The 19,196-nt window shown below is 47.4% G+C and overlaps 2 protein-coding genes across 2 annotated transcripts; one reads left to right on the top strand and one right to left on the bottom strand.

The window, feature by feature from the left end:
- Positions 1 to 88: 88 nt before the first annotated feature.
- On the bottom strand, positions 89 to 3,931 carry TMEM129 (transmembrane protein 129, E3 ubiquitin ligase). Its single transcript, XM_080923412.1, has 4 exons — positions 3,301 to 3,931; positions 1,012 to 1,486; positions 460 to 619; positions 89 to 363 (listed from the first exon to the last, which is right to left on the bottom strand). Exons 1-4 carry the CDS (start codon positions 3,503 to 3,505, stop codon positions 115 to 117), a joined length of 1,089 nt encoding a protein of 362 aa, XP_080779538.1. The 5' UTR covers positions 3,506 to 3,931; the 3' UTR covers positions 89 to 114.
- A 378-nt stretch (positions 3,932 to 4,309) lies between these two features.
- TACC3 (transforming acidic coiled-coil containing protein 3) lies at positions 4,310 to 17,950 on the top strand. The gene is made up of 15 exons (XM_080940811.1): positions 4,310 to 4,387; positions 6,297 to 6,459; positions 6,588 to 6,730; positions 10,377 to 10,458; positions 10,578 to 11,166; positions 12,708 to 12,760; positions 13,083 to 13,186; positions 14,020 to 14,107; positions 14,187 to 14,288; positions 14,864 to 14,940; positions 15,024 to 15,067; positions 15,640 to 15,800; positions 17,322 to 17,428; positions 17,523 to 17,643; positions 17,842 to 17,950. Exons 1-15 carry the CDS (start codon positions 4,350 to 4,352, stop codon positions 17,905 to 17,907), a joined length of 1,938 nt encoding a protein of 645 aa, XP_080796937.1. The 5' UTR covers positions 4,310 to 4,349; the 3' UTR covers positions 17,908 to 17,950.
- Positions 17,951 to 19,196: the final 1,246 nt, after the last annotated feature.

Below are 19,196 nucleotides of genomic sequence, written 5' to 3'. Positions count from 1 at the left end.
ACTCAAGGTAGAGAGTGGCTGTAATTAAGTGTGTGCTTTAACTAGAACCTCTTGCCGAAGTCAAGGAGCTTTGGCTGCTCCCTATAAGTGATATATAAGAATATACTGTGATGCTCAGCGTACACAACACACATCCAGGATGCAGAATCGGGCACGGCAAGTGGGGCAGGGCACACGACTAGCTAGCCACGTGTCAGGGCGCTGGGGATCCTGGCGGCTGGCAAACCACTTGCCCATGCAGGTGAGACACCACATGGGTCGGCAGTAACACTGCTGGCACTCGCCCACTGCTGGCTCCTGGCAAGTCTTCACCAGCTTCACACTGGCCCGTGTTTGCATGCAGCCTATACAGGCCTCAAGCTCCTACAGAGAGGTAGTTAAAACAAAAGGAGTTACAGGAAGGCCTACATGATGGTCCCGGGAGGAGCACCACCCACTCCCACTTGGGCCAGTCCCCACCTGGTTGCTGGGAACTGAATAGGCCGGGTTGACCTCCACGAGAGAAGCAAATGTTTCTAGGAAGAGGTCACCCAGGCTCTGGCGGATGACCACATTGGCTGCACTTCGGATTGGGGCATGGAGCTTCTCACATAGTTCGCCATATTCTGATGAGTTCAGCCTGCAAGAGGCATGTCTTGATGAACTGAGACAATCTGCCTTTGGGTCCACAACCTAAAGCCATTCACAACCAAAAGAAGGCAGGGCCAGGAAAAACAAGCCACCTCAGTGAAGTCACTAAAGATGGCCATGAAGGCAAAGTCCACAGAATCATTGGGCACTCATCCCCAGCAGAGAGGATAGGAAGAGTCTGGAGCTAAAGTGCCACCAAACTACATTCCTAGGCCATCCAAAGAAGGTATAGGGACAGCTCAATGATACAGCAGAAGGCAAGAGGGACCTTGAAGGAAGATGACACAAGCCAATGTCATATGGGCCCTAGGAGGGCCCCAGTCCTCCTCTACACTTAACACCTCCTAAGAGGTGCACGACTCATAACTACCATGTACTCACCGAATGTCAAAGGGCTGTGTACCAGGGCTGGTGCTGGCCACACGTATGGTAAGAAGCTGAACAGGTAGGTTTGAGTCTGGTGAGAGATCATGTTGCCGAGACTCTGTCACAGTCAAGTGAACATCCTGTTGCTGAGCCACAAGCACACGGTATGTGGTCACCTTCATCACCCATGTGTCTGTCACAATCACTCTGGCACCAGGTGCCCCTGTAGCAAACTTGTCAATCCTTCGAAACTCTGTGTTGATAGATGAGGCAACCGCCTGCCAACCAGACTGTGGAAGGGCATATAGGGCCAGAGTTTGGGCCAGTGGGTGTCGGGTCCACTTATCCCAGGACCAATAGTAGATCAGGGTACAGGAGACAAGGGGGAGGGTCACAGCCAGGAGTAGGAAGAGCTGCCAGGCTTCTGGGGCCTGACCAGGGGAGTAGAGCTGCTTTTCTGAAGCTGCAAAGCACATGCCCATGTAGTAGCCTGCAGAAGAAAAGATATCTCAGGGAAAGACCTGGCTGCTGGGGCTTTCTTCCTCCCATGGTGCCCATCTGAAGGCCACAACGCCATCCCTGTGCTGGAAGAAAAGAGCTATTTCCTTTTTATTGCCAGCCCTTAGCCTTGTCTTGGTCACCTAAGGCATGGTTAACTCCCAGGACATGTTGCTTTTACTCCTGCACCTCCACAGCAAGCCTGCCTCAGCCTTTAGCCAGAACAATGGTACCACATATTAGAGGAAAATGTTTTCAATTTACTACTATAACTTCCCAGAAATAGCCAAGTAGAAAGAAATAAAATAAAATCAAAGTTGCTGGTTGGAGGTGACTCATGCTTTTAATCCCAGCACTCCGGAGGAAGAGGCAGGTGAATCTGAGGCCAGCCTCATCTACTGAGCTAATTCCAAGATAGCCATGGTTACACACACAAAAAAAAAAAACAAACAAAAAAGTCCTAGAAAAAGAAAAGAATGATTTTGCATAAGACTGACCAATGGCCTACTTGAGACAGTTCTTTGGGCTATATCTTGGTATCTCAATTTTGCCTCCTCCGAGGAGGCAGATCTAACATAGCCCATCTCAGAGCTGGGACACTGTACAAGAAAGTAAGAAAGTACCCAATGATAGGGCATGTTGCAAGAACAAAGAAACCAGTTTTAGTGTCCTGTTGACCCAACAGGGAACAAGTTGAACATCAAAATGATCTGTAGATGGTAAGGTACCGTTTGAGCAGGCTCCAGTCTGCAAAACAATAATACTAAATGTTTATTTTTAGCCAATTCACTACATGTTCAAATACCAAGTTATGGTTATATAGCAACAGAAGACAGCCCCACTGTGTGTCTGCATTCAATATGTCCTCCCTGAGTGGCTTGTGCTTATTAACTTTGGGTTCCTTGTTCTGATATGGGAGTGCCCACTGGGCAGCCCTTGGTCAGGAGTCCTGCCTCAGAGCCCCACTTTCTTTATCTCCCTTGCAGGGTACTAGGTTCCCAAACCAACTACATGACCATGGGGGCTCCAGCTCCAGTTCTCCAATGGAGTCTCCTCCACTGTCCTTCTCAAAATAGACCTGAATGTTTTCTATCACCACACCTGCCTCCATCTCCTGGAGCCTAGGATGCTGCATCCTCACACCAACCATTCTGGTGCCCAGAGCTGCAAGTATGACAGGCCATCAGACATTTGTTCTCCCAGACCTAGCTTTCCTTGTCCCCTTATCCTCCAAAGGTCTCCTTCATCTAGATCCCAGACGTCAATCACTGCTATATCTCAGCAGTTTCCCCAACCTTTCCTCCAGACAGCCGACAGATGGGCCTCTCAGAGGTCCCACTAGCACTTGGGGCACCACATACCATTGCCTTGGCCATAGAACTAGCCTGGCAAAGAAGTCTATGCACTGACATACCCAACCTTGAACGTCTTCATCTCTGCCTGCTCTCCTAACAACCACTTCCCCCTCGGAGCCCTCCAACCCCTGTTGTAATGAATCAAGAGGCTCTTTCCTAGAAATCGCCCAACATGGCAAACAGGCTGAACGAGTCTGCACTCCAGCCGCAGTGATGTCAAAGACTGGGGCTTAGCCCCACCCGAGCACCACTCGCCGGCCAGTGCCTGGGCCACCGCCTCCCAACTGGGAAGAGTGTACGATGCCCTAAAGCGCTCAGCTGACAGCCAGGGCTGCAGAGGTCCCGCTTGCTTGTTCCAGCTCTTGACCGGCTTCTGTTCCGGTTCTGGCGGGGAGCCTCCTCACCCTTGGAGTCTCCAAGCGCCAACCACCGACCCGCACAGGAGACTCACCCAAAGGCAGCAGTGAGTGACACAGTAGTGTGGCGGAAGTGCGACGAAGGTGGTAAGGCACGAAGGCAGCGTCCTCGCTGCCCAGCCAGCCTGACAACAGATTCTGCACTGTGAGTCCGGCAGAGTAGAACTCGTTGGGCGTGAACACGAAGCACACTGCGAAGACCAGGTAGGCCAACGTGAAGGTCACCTCAGGGCTGTCCATCCCGCCGCCGCTCACCGGGCCAGGCAGAGGCAGAAGCCTCCAGTTCTGGACAGTTGGTAGATTGCAGCAGCCACCGCTAGACCGCCCGCAAAGCACTCTGGGAAACAGAGTCCGAGTCAGTCATGGGGCAATCTGGGAATCTGAGAGAGTTCTGTCAAAGCACCCGCAAAGCATTCTAGGAAATGGAGTCCTTCCTCAGGCTACCAACGGGGTACTGTGGGATTTTCCTACCAGGTGACCCGAAGGGCACCCTGGGAAACAGAGTCTCCGGAAGCTGCCCCCGGCATTCTGAGGAATTCTCGAAATCCTACGCTGATCCACAAGTTGTGAGCCGCCCGGACAACCCCGTATGGGTTCAGCTTCTCCCTTACAAACAGTTCAGAGGAGGCACTGCAGCTTGTTCCATTTAACAGCTGAGAAAAGCCAAGCCAGGGCGAACTGCTCTCTAACCGCATTCGCAGCCCACCCTGAGACTGTCTGGGCCATAGTGGATCTCATAATCACTGGCTACCGACAAGCCCACTGGGCCTGCGTTGCTAGAAGACAGTTCCCATACGCCCCCGCGCTCCCCACTGTGCCCTCAACCCCGGAAGCGGAACTGCCTGTGCATGAAGGGCGGGACCGGTACGACTTGCTATTGGCCGCCGGAGGCTATACAGAGAGCTCGTCTGCAGCGCGCTGATTGGCTGCGGAACGTCAACTCCCAGTATTTGAATCTAGGGCGGGCTTAGCGGACGAGGTTCACGGACTGCGAGGGCAGAGCTTGTTGGGATTCCTTTGGTTCGGTTTCTCCAGCTCGTTTTTTCTACCGCAGAGCAGGTACCGCGCTCCTCCATTGCGGTGGATGTCCGCGCGGGCCCAGAGCTCCGCAGCCGTAGAGAGGTAAACGGCCATTTCTTATTTCCCTCGGGCGCTGGGTGGGGATTAGCCCCACTGTACTGGCTTCCTACAAGCTGACTTGCTTTTCCTTTCTTCCGCAGCTTCGCTCTCTCCCTTTGTTGAGGACTCACTTCTCACTCCAACCCCCTCTTTTCTGAGCTAAGGGATGCGCCTAGCCTCCTAGGCAGGACTGGAGCCCTGCCGGCTGGGCTTTGCAGGCCAGCCTGCCAGTGGTCTGGGTCTGACGCAGTTGATATCCTCCAAACAGGTTCCTGTTCTAACGAGCGTGTCGTGTATCAGGACGTCCTTCTGCGAAACTGTTCTATCATCTGTTCTCCTGAATTCATGTCCCAATGGATATTTCTTGTTCCTGGGTTTGTGCCTCCAAGTCCTCCTTCTGTACGGACTGGCCACAACCTAAGAATAAATAGCTTCTCTTAGAAACGCATTCTTCCAAGACTCCAGATAGTCCTGATAAGTTTCCCTCCTCTATAGCTTGCTTCCTTCTCATTCTTTAAGGCTAAGGCCTTTTTCCTCAGCTCTAGCAACCAGGATGACCTCATGCCTATACCTATACAATTTGATTCAGAAATGCATATTTCCAGTCAATGATAGCTTGGTTGTACACACCCCCAACTCACTGTTCAGGTGGGAGATGTTTCATCTTTCTCCAACTCCCAAACTCCACCTGAGAGATCATCAGTCAACCTCAGCTTTAGCATCTCCCGTAGGTGCTTTGACCCCATAGCTTGATCTCAGAAGGACAGGTGCAGCAGCAACAACGAAACTCCCATATGCTCCCTGTTCACCCCATAGTCATCAAGAAGACATCAGAACCCAAACCTGGCTTGTCAAGCTTTGTCCCCAGGAACTCCCTCCAGGAGCTGGGGACATAGCTCAGACTGCAACATGCTTACCAAACAAGCATGAGGACTTGAATTCAGATCCTCAGCAGCCACCTAAAATTTGTGCAGTGTGGCTGCACCTGTCTGTAATCCCAGCACTGGCCAGGTAGACTGGAGGATCCCTGGAGCTCACTGGCTAGATGGTCTTGCTGAATTAGTGAGCTCCAGGTTCAGTCAATTGGAGAACAATTGAAGAGAACACCTCATGTCAACCTTTGACCTCCCCTTTGCCAACACCCCCTACTCCACCCCCCACCCCAAAATGCCATCCTAAGCAAAAGCTGAGCCAACTGTTGTGCCTTCTTGCCTGAAAAGACTTCATCTAAGGCTGTACAGCTCAGAGGTCTAAGCTTGTAAATTCCACAGCCCCCTTTCCCCATGTGGCCAAAAATCCTAAACATTGCTCTTGATTCATTTTCTCTTTACCTTATGACATGTATACCTTGCCGAGCAACCTAGACTAACCTCTGGTTCTGTCCCTCTCCTATCTTTCCTCAAGGGCTCCTAAAGCTGAGTCAGTAATAGCTTCTCTTTTGAGGACCTCCCTCCCCAGTACTTCTCCTTATTCCCCAACCAGAGCTCCCAAGGTTTCACCCCCAAGAATCCATGGTCGCCTGCCTCTGCCTCCCAAGTGCTGGGATTAAAGGTGTGCTCCACGACCACCATGCTTCTTTGGTTCTCTTCGAACTAAAATTATATCCCCTAGCTCTTGCCTTACAGTGTGATACATTAATGAGAGTCATTCTGAACACCTGGTTCTCTGTCTTTCTCTACCTCAACCCTTTTAGCAGTTGCCTCACAAGGTAGCAGTATCCCTGATGCAATACAAGGAACTCCGAGGCTCTCTCTGGAAAATGACACCTACTTGAAGTACTAACTATAGCTGTAAAGGGCACCAGCTCTACCTGCCCGGAAACAGAATATCTCCCTGCCATACTTGTGGTGCATTTCTGTACACGCTGCAGCATCATTGACCTCCTAGTGACCAGAACATACTGTTTTTCCAGAATGAGTCTGCATATCTTAAATGACGAAAATGTCCCCAATGAAAAGAGTTCAGAAAGCTGTGACTTCCTGTTTTCGCCACCAGAACTTACCGGAAGATCCTCTGTTCTTCGTCTGTCACAAAAAGAAAATGTACTGCCCAAGAGCCAGGCTAAAGCCTCAAAGGTGAGTGTGTACTGTAACGTGTGTGCTCATCGGGTATTGGCTTTCTGAGAACCTTGCACTGCAGCACTCTGGCTTGCTTGTGAGGGCTTGTATCACAGAGCATGTGCACTCTCCTCACCTTTCACTAGGTGACTTTTCAGACACCTCTTCGGGATCCACAGACACACAGGATCTTAAGTCCTAATATGACCAGCAAGCGCGAGGTTCCTTTTGATCTGGATGACAGTGTTGGATTTCAGAATGACCACTGTGTGTTCTTACAGAAAGAGAAGTAAGTGTTGATGCCTTTTACTGTTTTGCAGCTCTGTCTTCGAGGGTTGTTGCAAAAGCTTTCAGTCCTGTCACATCTAGACTTTTTCTCTCGGTCACTGCCCTTAAATGCAGTATCTGGCACAGTTGTTAGTTGAGAGTTAATCATCAGATGGTTGGACTGTTTTAATCTCCTGCACTCTTTTGCTTTGTCCCAACTTAACCCCAGTAAGGCCATATAAAAAACACACAATCCTGTTGTTATAAGCTAGATCTAACATTGTTCAAACTTATTCCCCGGTTATAAGACCCCTTGTGACTTGTGGTTTCTCCTGATCCATCATGGCTTCCTCCTCCTCTTCTGTCCTCTCTCCTACTCCTCTCATCCTCTTCTCTCTCTACCTATCCTCACTCTCATCTCATCTTTCCCTCCATTGTCTAATCACAGGCTTTAGCCATTATTGACTAGTTAATGGGGAGAAGGTTCACATGAGATCACCTGAGTACGTAATAGGCTGCTTATCAGGGACAACCACCTCCTTTTTTTTTTTTTTTTTTTTAATTTAAAGCATTTTAAAGGTTTATTTGTTTTATGTATGTGAGTACACTGTAGCTGTCATCAGACACACCACAAGAGGACATTGGATCCTATTAAGGATAGTTGTGAGCCACCATGTGGTTGCTGGGAATTGAACTCAGGACCTCCGGAAGAGCAGTCAGTGCTCTTAACCACTGATCCATCTCTCCAGCCTCCTCCCCTTTTTTTAAATTTAAAGCAGAGATAATCCCCTCTTGAAGAAACAGAATTAACATCAGAGTATAAACAGCATCAGGGAAAACTCACAATTCCTACCACCTGTTCTTTATTTCTCTAACTTGATGGAATAATTAGATATTATTTTCAGAAAAAGATTACCTATAGATTCCCTCCTATTGAGTGCTGCTCATCTCTCCCGTCTGCTTAAACTCAGAATTTGGCTTCCCATGCTCAAAACTTGGAGAGAACAGATAGACTCATAAACAGAGAAATTATATAATTGATTAGTCAGGGCTTCAGAGATGGCTCACTTGGTACTGCTGGCTATACAAACGTGAGGACTTGAGGTCAATCTTTGGTCTCTAGATCAAAACAGCCAGCAGTGTGCACATCTAATTCCAGCCCTAGTGAGGTGGAAATAGAATCTTTCAAGCTTTCTAGCCAACTCAATGAGCTCCAAGATAAAAAGTAAAGAATGGTTGAGCAAGATATATCAAGTGTTGACTTCTGGCTTCTTAGACATTTGCACACACACATACACAATGGCCATATACCATGTATGTACTGTGTGCATGTGTACCCACATATCTGTATGCAAACATACACAAAAGAGGAACTATTAAGAACAGGTGTAGCTAAAAGGACGGGAAAAGCATCATCCATAGGAACATTAAGCATTTCCTTGGTAGAAGTCAGAGGAGCAGATGCTAACCTTTTGCCTGGAGAGTGGGGCCTTGGAATTAGCACTTCACCAATCTGGCACTAAGAACACATCTTTAAGACTGGAAATTCTTTCCAGAGGACTTGGGTTCAATTCCCAGCTCCCACATAGCAGCTCACAACTAATCTCCAATTTCAGTTCCAGGGATTCTAACACCCTCACACAGATAGGAACGCAGGCAGAACACTAATGTATGCTAAGTAGTAAATTATTAAAAACACATCCAGAGCAGGAAGGAACTTTGGTAAGGTTTTGTTCCAGTTTTACTAATTCAGCTGTTGAAGTTTTTTTTCTATTTCATATGTATATGAAATAGAGAAACATGAGAAATAAACCATCAGTCCTCTGCTCTTTAATATCACAACAACTACTCTAGGCTGTGTGCTATCTCTGTCCTATCAAAGCACCCCCAAATCTGTTTCCTTTTCAAGGTGTCCTTGTTACTTTACAACTTCACTTTGTTAGTTTATTTTTCTGAAATTCTGTCCAGTGAGATTGGTGTCAAACACTGTTGGTCTATAACAACCTCAGAAACATAGAGGCAGCCGTTGGCATGTGGCTTCTGTGAATCTAGCCTATTTTGAGGCCAAGAAGGCCAAGTCTACCTGTACTGCTGGAGGGCAGCTCTGAGTGGTACCAGTTATGTCACTTGTGAGCTTATCCTTGGGGCCTAGGCATGCATGTACCATATTGCCATTACTAATTTAAAACACTTGGCTGATCCTGTATACTAAGGACAGCAGGCTACCCAGGTAGTAGCTCTTAGAGTGAGTCTGGTAGAGGATGTGGGGAGCAGAGTGATTGGCTAGGTATTTGATTTTTCAGGGCTTATTTTCTAGTATATCCAAGGTCCCAGCCTAGGAGGTAGTATGGCAGTCTTGCAGTTCTTCTGAAAGAATGGATTCAATCAAGAGAAACATGGCAGTTTAAACTAGTTTTGTTAGTAAACTAAGCGTTCTAAGCAGAACACTTCTGACCTGATTGATAAAGCCTCAGCCTGTCTCAGGATTGTAGGTGCCCTTGAGCCAGGAGCAGGCACCCAGACCCCTTTCAGTTATTCATCTAGTTCTGAGAACTCAATCCCAACCGGCCCTCTTTAGGCAGATGGGGCCACAGACCCAAGTCCTCAAGAAGAAGCCACTAGCCAAATGGTCATCTATTCAAGTCATGACTCCATAAGTCTAGAATGTGACTTCTCTGATGATACAACCAACACAAAGGTGTCTTCACCAAGGAGACTGGCAGAGAGACCTGGCCTCCAGCCTCTCCTGAAGAAATCAGAGGCCATCCAGGAGCAGTCCCCCAAAGAAACAGAAGGAAGAGATGGGACCAAAGAGAGAAATGAATGTCCCCAGCCTTCTTCCTGGGGCGCTTATCATCTTAACTGGGAGAAGTTTGGAGATGACTCCAAGTATAATGGCAAAAAGGCTAAGCTCCCAGAAAGTCCTGAGAACAGGTTGGCCTTGCCTGTGGCTGAGCAGCAGAGGGCTGGGCCTACAGACGTGGAGACCTCTCCAAGCCAGTAAGTAGGAAAAGGGAACATTGTCATCTCAGGAGCAGCGTATGAATATCTGTGTGATCTGGGGCCTAAATGTCACTTCTTTCTGTAGCCAACAAACTACTTTTCTTCATAGTTCAAGACAAACAGGTCTCAGGTTAGTCCAAAAGAGGCACAGCTTCAGAGTCCAAGGCCATGGGAGAGGTGCTCCAGAGTTCTTACAGCATATGTGCAGCTTAACTAACAATAAAATCAGTGTGGTTAGTTCCCCAATAATTCTAGCACTGTGGCTGAGGAAGTCAGATGAAGAGTTTGAAGCCAGGGCTGGAGAGATGGCTCAGTGGTTAAGAGCACTGACTGTTCTTCCAGTGGTCCTGAGTTCAGTTCCCAGCAACCATGGTGGCTCACAACCATCTGTAATGGGATCTGATGCCCTTTTCTGGTGTGTCTGAAGACAGCTACAGTGTACTCATAAATAAAAAAGAGTTTGTAAGCCAGATTTCTCTCCACTGTCATTAGGTATTCCAAGAGGCAGTTGTGACCTGAAACTAGGTGCTAGCATTCCAGCAGCATGTACCTTTTTAGCATGAGCACTTTTTCAAGTGAATTGGCATAAGAAGGGGTAAATAATAGTTCAGTGCCCGATCAGGGAGCATGGGGAAGACACAGCTCTGATGACTCTGTCTCTCCAGCCAGCTGCCTTTAGCCCCAGTGGATGATGCACCTGTGGTTCAGATGGCAGCCGAGATGCTAAGAGCAGAAGGCAAGTTACAGGTATGTGTGTGTGTGTAGGTTCTGTCAACATTATATCTGGGTTTATTTTAAGGAGAGAGTGGGTGGGGCTCTCCCTCACCCAGACCCTCACTACAAGGTGATGCTGACTTTCCTTCTAGGAGGGAATCTTGACTTCCTCAAGCCCTTCAGCTTTCACAAGTTTTCTGAACAGTGAGCTGGTGACCCCACCTATCGAGCCAGCACTGGAGCTGTCTCATCAGGGACCAGAGCCTCTCTTGAACAGTGAACTGGTGACCCTGCCTATGGACCCAATGTTGGAGCCTTCCCATCAGGGACCAGAGCCTCTCTTAGACAGTGAGCTGATGACCCCTCCTATCGAGCCAGCGCTGGAGCCTTCCCATCAGGGACCAGAGCCTGTCTTGGACAGTGAGCTGATGACCCCTCCTATCGAGCCAGCGCTGGAGCCTTCCCATCAGGGACCAGAGCCTGTCTTGGACAGTGAGCTGGTGACCCCACCTATTGAGCTAGTATTGGAGCCATCTCCTCAGGAACCAGAGCCTCTCTTAGACAGTGAGCTGGTGACCCCGCCTGTTAAGCCAGTGCTGGACCCATCCCATCAGGGACTAGAACCTGTCTTGGACAGTGAGCTGGTGACCCCGCCTGTTAAGCCAGTGCTGGAGCCGTCCCGTCAGGTATTAGAACCTGTCTTGGACCCAGAGGAAGAGAGCTTCAGAGACCCAGCAGAAGGTATGTGGTGTAAATGCATTTTCAAAAGTGATAATCTTTTTCTCTGTCTCAGTTAGCTCTCAAATAAATGAAACGGTGACTATAAGATTTATTTTATAAGCTTTACAAGACAATAGCTAAGCAGTTATTAATCTTTAGTAATTAATTTTATTTCTCTAAACTAATCTAGCTACTTCACAGCTGAAATACTTGCATTTTAGTATTGGTCTGCTTCCTTGGTGTGTCTTTCTCCTGTGAAATCTAAACCCCTTTCTCTTCCCCACCCCACCCCCAACCAGTGCGCTTGGAAGTCCAGCCTTACTGGCTGATCAGCTTTTATTGACAAATCTGAGAGTAAGTGGGGAACAATATTTACCAAAATTCAGGCAAGAGATACTTAAAATAAGCATTACAATGCCTTGTCCAGATTGCAACCTGATATGGGGCAGAGAAATCAGAATTTGAATAACAAAGGATAATCTTTATAGATTACAATAACTTCATGCCTACAATGTGGCCCCAAGGTGTCCCTGTAGGTTTCTCTGAAAGTCCCTGTGGACACGTAAGTACCCACTGGCTGGAATATATGTTTCCTGACTAATTCACATACAAACTTTTGCTCTCAGCCATGCATGGTTAAACCTTTAATCCCAACATTGGGTAGGCAGAGGCAAGAGGATCTCTGTGGTTTTGGGGCCAGCCCGATCTACAAAGCCAATTCCAAGACAACTAGGGCTGTCACACTGAGAAACCCTGTCTCTAGGAATGGGAGGTAGGGGAAACAGCCTTTGGTCCTTAAAGGATGGGGTACTGTCTTAGGTTACTATTGGTATGACGAAACACCATGTCAATACTAGCCTGCTAGTAATGACACAGGCTGTAATTCCAGCAGAGGCAGGCAGACCTCTGTGAGTTCAAGGCCAGTTTGGTTTACTAGAGTGAATTCCAGGACAGCCAGGGTCACACAGAGAAACTCTGTCTCAAAAAAAGAAAAAAGGAAAAAAAATTTCAGGGTCCTCTTGAGCTACCTAGAGAGTTCAAGGCCAGCCTTGTCTAGAGTCAGTTCCCAGAAAGAAAAGGTTGGGTCTTTATCCATGAGTTTTGTATTTTCAAATTCAATCAACCTTGGGCAGAATTTTTAAGTGTCTTTACTGAATAGAAAAGGAAATAAATGATCTTCTTTCTGTATAAAACTGGAGGCTGGAGCTGTAGAGATGGCTCAGTGGTTAAGACTGACTTGCTCTTCCAGAGGTCCTGAGTTTAAATCCCAGCAACCACATGGTGGCTCACACCATCTGTAATGGGCTCTGGTGCCCTCTTCTGGTGTGTCTGAAGACAGCTACAGTGTACTCATATATATTAAATAAATCTTAAAAAAAAAACAAACATACTGGGGGCTCACCTAGGACTTTCTTCATAGAAGCAGGGAAGCTGCTGTTTGGGTGATGGAAACAAACTCTGAATTTATTTCAAAGAACAGTGACGACACTGAATAGTTGGGCACACAGCCCTCAAGGCCTGCAGTATTTGAGGTGCATGGCTACTACTGTGCATTGTTTCAGTTCTAGGTACTGGCGCTGAAGTGGATTATCTGGAGCAGTTTGGAACTTCCTCGGTAGGTAACTAGCCCTTTATGGCAACCTCAACTGAAATGTGTAATCAGTCAGCCCAGGCCATTTATCCCTGGTTCCTGGAGCATCCTATAGTTCCTGTACCGTGTCTGGTCAAGTGTGAGTGTAAGAGCCCTTATCTTGCAGCAGAGTCCTGACCCAGTTGCCCTCCTCACTCTCAGATAATCCTGGACCCATCAGGGTGTGTTGTGGTCTCCCCAACCCACTTTGCTCAACAAGATCATCCTGGCTTCTGGAAATGTGTCTGTTAAAGCAGTGATGAATCCTGCTAACTTTCCCATCTTGTCCCTTCTCTCCAACTCTCAGTTTAAGGAGTCGGCCTGGAGGAAGCAGTCTTTGTACCTGAAGTTTGACCCCCTTCTGAAAGAGAGCCCATTGCGGCCAATGCCAGTGGCCCCAGTGACAAATAGGTATGTCCCTCCTGTGAATCTGTTAGCACAAGCTAAGGAATCTAGTGGCTGTTACTAAATGTCTGATTGGAAACTTATAGAAAAAGGCTAATCTCACCTAGAATGAGTGATGGTGATAGACAAACAGGACACAGAGCCTAGAGCCAGCCTCACATACCAGGTAGTCCATGTTTTAATAAGGAGCTCTGCCATGCTCTCTTCACACAGGCCACACAAGCAATACTTCCACAGTAGGGGTACCAGACTAGGCCAGTCAGACACTATCTGTTTTTATGAGTGGAATTCTAGTTCCACAGTAATGCCTATTCCTTCATGAATCATCTATAACAACTTGTATTATAAAGGCAGATCTGGATTGTTGTGACAGAAACCATTTGTGAGATCTGACATTTGTGAGAAAACCCAGGCTGACTACTAGTACTTTAGGAGAAAATATAATCAAATAATACTGAGAATCGTGCTAAATCTGACACAAGATCCTTGAACCCAGAGAAGAAAAGATTTGCCCCCTCTAACTAGGTATTCACCCTCTACGCTCTGAGGACACCACGGTAAGGTTCTACACTGTCTGCACTGCTTGCTATGTGCAAGGGAAGCATCAGGCATGCCTCCTGGGGACAGTGAGTGGTGAGTAGGCAGGTAGGAGAAGGGGAACTTGAGGCAGGAACTGCCACGCCCAGTTACCATTCTCAACTCCTAGTCTATTGTTTGCTTTGGTTTGTATTTGTTTTTAGACTAAGACCCGGACAAGCTTGTTAAGACAACACTACTGACTTTAATGCGCTATTCAATACTCAGAGCATAAGGTGATCTTGCTGCCTGTTTGGTTTTAGTACACAGGATACAGAGGAGTCTGGCTCCGGAAATCCAACAGAAGCCAAGCTTGTCGACTTAGATTTCTTGGGAGCTCTGGATGTTCCTGTAAGCACTTTGGTATCTTTGGTGTACTGTTTCTGATCCAAAGAGATTCCATCTTGAGAGCCTATGTTTATCCACACAGGTATCAGCCCCACCCCTGTGTGTCCTTGAGCCTAGAGGTCTCCTTCCTGCTGAGCCTATTGTGGATGTGCTGAAATACAGCCAGAAAGACCTGGATGCAGTGGTGAGACCTGGTAGCTGCTTTGTGAAACTTGCCACATAGACTGCCTATAGGAATTTTCTGCGTCCTTCTGTCTCAGAGATCAATGAACAGCACTTGGACAGTTTTAAGGGCCCTCACTTGGGCCTGTGGTACTTGCTTTTGTATAGCCAGCTGGAATGGGTTTGGAGAGCCCCCTTGTGGGAAATATAAGTTAGTACATTAAGAGATACTCCCTGAGTGCCTGCTGGGCTCCATTCCTACTTGGCTTCACATTGGAGTTACCATAACACAGTAAAGTATCTCCAAAGACATTTAAAATTTTATTTATTTTATTTATATGAGTACACGGTTGCTGTTTTTAGACACAAGAGGAAGGCATCAGATCCCATTACAGATGGTTGTGAGCCACCATGTGGTTGCTGGGAATTGAACTCAGGACCTTTGGAAAAGCAGTCAGTGCTCTTAACCACTGAGCCATCTCTCCAGCCCCATCTCCAGTGACTTTAAATGTGAATGAAACAGTCCCTAGTGGGAAAGATACCCCACAAGCCTGTGACTGTGGTCCACCTGCCAACCTAAACATGTGGTTTTTGTAGGTGAATGTGATGCAGAAGGAGAACTTGGAGCTGAAAAGCAAGTATGAGGACCTCAACACAAAGTATCTGGAGATGGGGTAAGAGTCCAGACAGCAGTGTTGACCTGTATGAGGTTTGCTCATATCTGAATCACAGATGCTCATCCTCTCTCCTCCTATAGGAAGATTGTTGATGGGTTTGAGAAGATCGTGTACAAGTCCATGGGTGAGTGCCAGCAGCGTCTCTCCCCTTGTGTTTGAGGTAACAATACTGTTATTAACCCATGCTCTGAAGCCACTGAAGGTGTGAAGGTTTAATGAAGTGAGGCACCCATGTGACTGACTTTCACTGTGCAGCTGTCACACCACACCTTGTCCTGCCTTCCCCTCCTTAGAGATTAATTGCAAGTGTCAGAGTAGAAACACAGGTGTCCCTGTGGATTCTCTAGCCAGCAGTGGCTCTCACAGGTCTTCCTGCTTCCCTTTCCCCCAGGACCCATAAACCACATGTCCTGGTGTTAATCTCAGCCCGTCACTGTTGGGTCTTGAAGCAAACTCCTTATAAGGCTGACATGGAAAAGGCTGAGTTCTTTGCCTGTGTTACATCCCAGAGAACCTGAAGGGGCCAGGAGACTTGTGTTATGGGACACTTAATAGTGTCCATACTTGCAGTTGCTAGCTTCCCATCTCTTTCCTGCTGCTCTGCCTCGCCCCTTGTTTCACTACTATTTCTGGCATCCAGTGGAGTGGTTACTTCCTAATCCTGGGTGCTTAACTTTTTTTTTTTTTTTTTTAAAGAGGAGGCTGAGAAAGAGAAGGAACTAGCTGAAGACAAAATCCAAAAGATTTTAAAAGAGAGAGACCAACTTACTGCAGACCTGAACTCCATGGAGAAGTCCTTCTCTGACCTTTTCAAGCGGTTTGAGAAGCAGAAGGAAGTGATTGAAGGCTACCAGAAGGTGTGTTGGATCTGCTTTTGGTCTTTGCTGTAGAGTGCACAGTCTATACCAGTGGGACCATGAGCTGTGTGTTCTGTGTACCTGGGCTCTTGACTGCACTTTTCCTTGGCACCAGGCCATGTGGTATCTGTCAACAGCACAAGCAGCATCCAGTAGATTCTGGTAGAAGAGCACAGCCAATCTGTGAGACATGGGTTTTAGAGGCTTTAGTAGCCTCAGCAGAAGAGACTGGGGTTTCCCCACTCAGTGTAGTATGTCTAGCATGCATGAGGCCCTTAGCTCAGTCTCCATTAGCTTTAAACCCTCTGTCCTACCGAAGGGGGGAAAAAGCCTTGGCAGAGTGCTATAGTTGGGGTTTCCATTGCTATGAAAAGACCATGACCAAGGCAACTCTTATAAAAGACAACATTTAATAGGGCTGGGTTACAGGTTCAGAGGTCAGTCCGTTTTCAAGGCAGTGTCTAGGCAGTCATGGTTCTGGAGGGACAAGAGTTCTACATCTTGATTGGAAGGCAGCCAGGAGAAGACTTATCTCCTACGTGGCTAGGAAGAGGGTCTCTAAGCCCACCTCCACAGTGACACACTTCCTCCAACAAGCTTACTTCTAAATAGTGCCACTCCCTGGACCAAGCATATTCAAGCCACCACACAGAGATTGTTCCCCAAATTCCATCTCCCAAAAATACCAGCTGACAAAGGGCTCAGGAAATTAATTGTGCAAGAAAGGGGAAACTGGGCAAAACTGGACTTTCCCCTTGGTGTCTAGTAGAAAAAACAGAAATCATTTTAGAAACCAGCTACTGAGCTCTAGTACCTCCTGCTACATGACCCCCAGTAATCAACTTTTCACTGTGGCTGTGAGAGGCCCAGAGAGGCCCAGGACTGACCTGTCACCAGCCACAGTCCGTAGTAGTCCTAGTCGTGGTTTGCACTCAAGAATTGATGCCTGGTAGTAAGGTCTGGGATCAGGCCCGGGGCCCAGAGGTGACAGTCCAGACACTCTGTACCTCAAAGGTGAGAGAGATTGCTCTGGTTTTTCAAGACAGGGTTTCTCTGTGTAACAGCCCTGGCTGTCCCGGAGCTCACTTCATAGACCAGACTGGCCTCACAGTTCTGCCTGCCTCTGCCTTTCAAGTCTTGGGACCATAGTGTGCATAATTACACCCAGTTTAAGAGGCACCTTTTTTTTCTTTTACATTCCAAATGTTGCCTCCCTTTCCAGTGTCCCCTCCCCTTTGTTTCTGAGAGGGTGATCCGAACCACTCACCCCCACCACCAGCGTCTCCCTTCCCTGGGGCACCAAGTTTCTACAGGATTAGGGGCATCCTCAATCATTGAGGCCAGACAAAGGCTGTTCAAGAGGCTTTGTCTAAAGAGAAAATGCCAAGTCCTGTGTCACTAATGTCCCCAAAAGCCTTAAGTGTCTATTATCTGCCCCTGACCCTGTGAGTCCCCATATGCCACACCTGGACAGGACTCTAGCTTTGATGGAACAGTGTATTTTCAATGTTCGTTGTCTAGAATGAAGATTCACTGAAGAAGTGTGTTGAGGAATACATAGTGAAGATTGGGAAAGAAGGCCAGAGGTACCAGGCGCTGAAGGCCCACGCAGAAGAAAAGCTCAAGCTGTGAGTCCCAGATACCCATCCTGGGGGGGGGGGGGGGGCTGGCAGCTTGCTGCTGGGCCAGGCCTAGCCTGTGTCTCTGTTTCTACTCCTCAAGGGCAAATGAGGAGATCGCCCAAGTACGCAGCAAGGCCCAAGCAGAGGCACTGGCTTTCCAGGCAAGCCTGAGGAAGGCACAAATGCAGATCCAGTCACTGGAGAAGACTGTGGAGCAGAAGGTAGGGCACAGAGACCCCAAGGCCTGCTCAGGAGCTGGCTTTGATTCAGGGGTTGCCTGGACATTATCTTTCAGGAAGTCCAGGGCCAGCCTGTTTCTTTCTAGTCTCCTTTTCTACTTGAAATGGGTGGGACCTTTCTAGCCAATTGCCACTCCCTCCAAAACCCTATAGAAACCAGCCTCATCTTTTCTCCCTCAGACTAAAGAAAATGATGAGCTGACCAGAATCTGTGATGACCTCATCTCTAAGATGGAGAAGATCTGACCACAGCCAACTATCACCAGCCCTTTTTCTCTGTCTGTCTGCCCATTTTCTTGTCTGTCTGATTTCTCTTTTATGTGTGGTTTGTTTAAACCTCTAAGTTACATTACTTTGAAAAAAACTAAAGTTTAATTTCAAACTCAAAGTCAGCCTAGGTCCTGTTGTTTATAACAAGCTCACTTGCCTTTTTTTTCAGATAGTTCAGCTTTTTGAAAGCATCTCTCTGCAATCCTTATATAACAGTGGTTCTCAGCCTTCCTAATGCTGTGACCCTTTAATACAGTTCCTCATGCTGTATTGACCCTCAGCCACAAAATTTGCATTGCTATTTCACAACCATAATTTTGCTATTGTTATGAATCATAATGTAAATATGTGTTTTCCCATAGTATTAGGTGACCCCAATGAAAGAATCATTCAACCCCCAAAAAAGGTTGAGAACTGCTATTATATAAACTTGGGAAGGGAAGGAGGGTCCAGAAAATTTGGTTGGTTTCAGAGACTTCCTGAAGCTATTGAGTTGTTTGCTTACTGAGCTTATGGAGGTTCTCTGTAGAATGGAATGTTTTGTCTCCCTTTAGAATATGTGTATCTTAAGGAACTTCCCTCCAAAATGGAAAGTTATCTCCTAGAAGAACTGGCTGTACAAAGCCCAACGCTGGCCTGAGGCTAAAGACATTACCATTAGACCTTTTAGCCTGCTTGTCTCCCTGGCTGTGGGAGCCCTTTATGAGCCTGATGTCTACCCTCTAGGGAATGAGCAGATAGGAGATAGTGTGCTCAAGTCCCTACCCGGTTTTCAGGCATCTAGTCAGCCAGCCGCATAACTTGGGAGAGAGATACCCCTATCCCTGATACCTTCAGACTGTATACATCAAAAGTCAGACTCAAGTTTCCACTTAAAACCAAAAGCTAAGTAGCCAGAGCTTGAGTTTGGTGCTGACCTGACAGCCTATATTCCAGGTACTGGAGTGCCAAAAGGATGTAGAGGTATCTACTACATCTGTGTCTGCTAAGGCAAACAGTTTAGAGTGGAGATTCCACGTAGCAAGAGCCCAAACAGATTTCTATGAGAAGTGCTGTCTCAAGATGGCAGCAGCAGTTCACACTAGTTTCCAGCTTCTCACCACCCTACAGATAATGAAGGGCAGCTGTGGACCATGGTACACAACCAGGACAAGACTTAAAAGCTCAGTATATAAAAGTGAGGTTAAATAGATGGTCTCAAATCAAACCGCAGTCAGTATGTATCCTGTAGTACAAGAGGAGCTGTGGACACAGTTTGTGCTCAG

The sequence above is a fragment of the Micromys minutus genome (assembly GCF_963924665.1).
Source record: "Micromys minutus genome assembly, chromosome: 1".
Classification (NCBI taxonomy): domain Eukaryota; kingdom Metazoa; phylum Chordata; class Mammalia; order Rodentia; family Muridae; genus Micromys; species Micromys minutus.
Note: the sequence above shows the minus strand (reverse complement) of the source record. Positions and strands in the feature narration are given on the sequence as shown.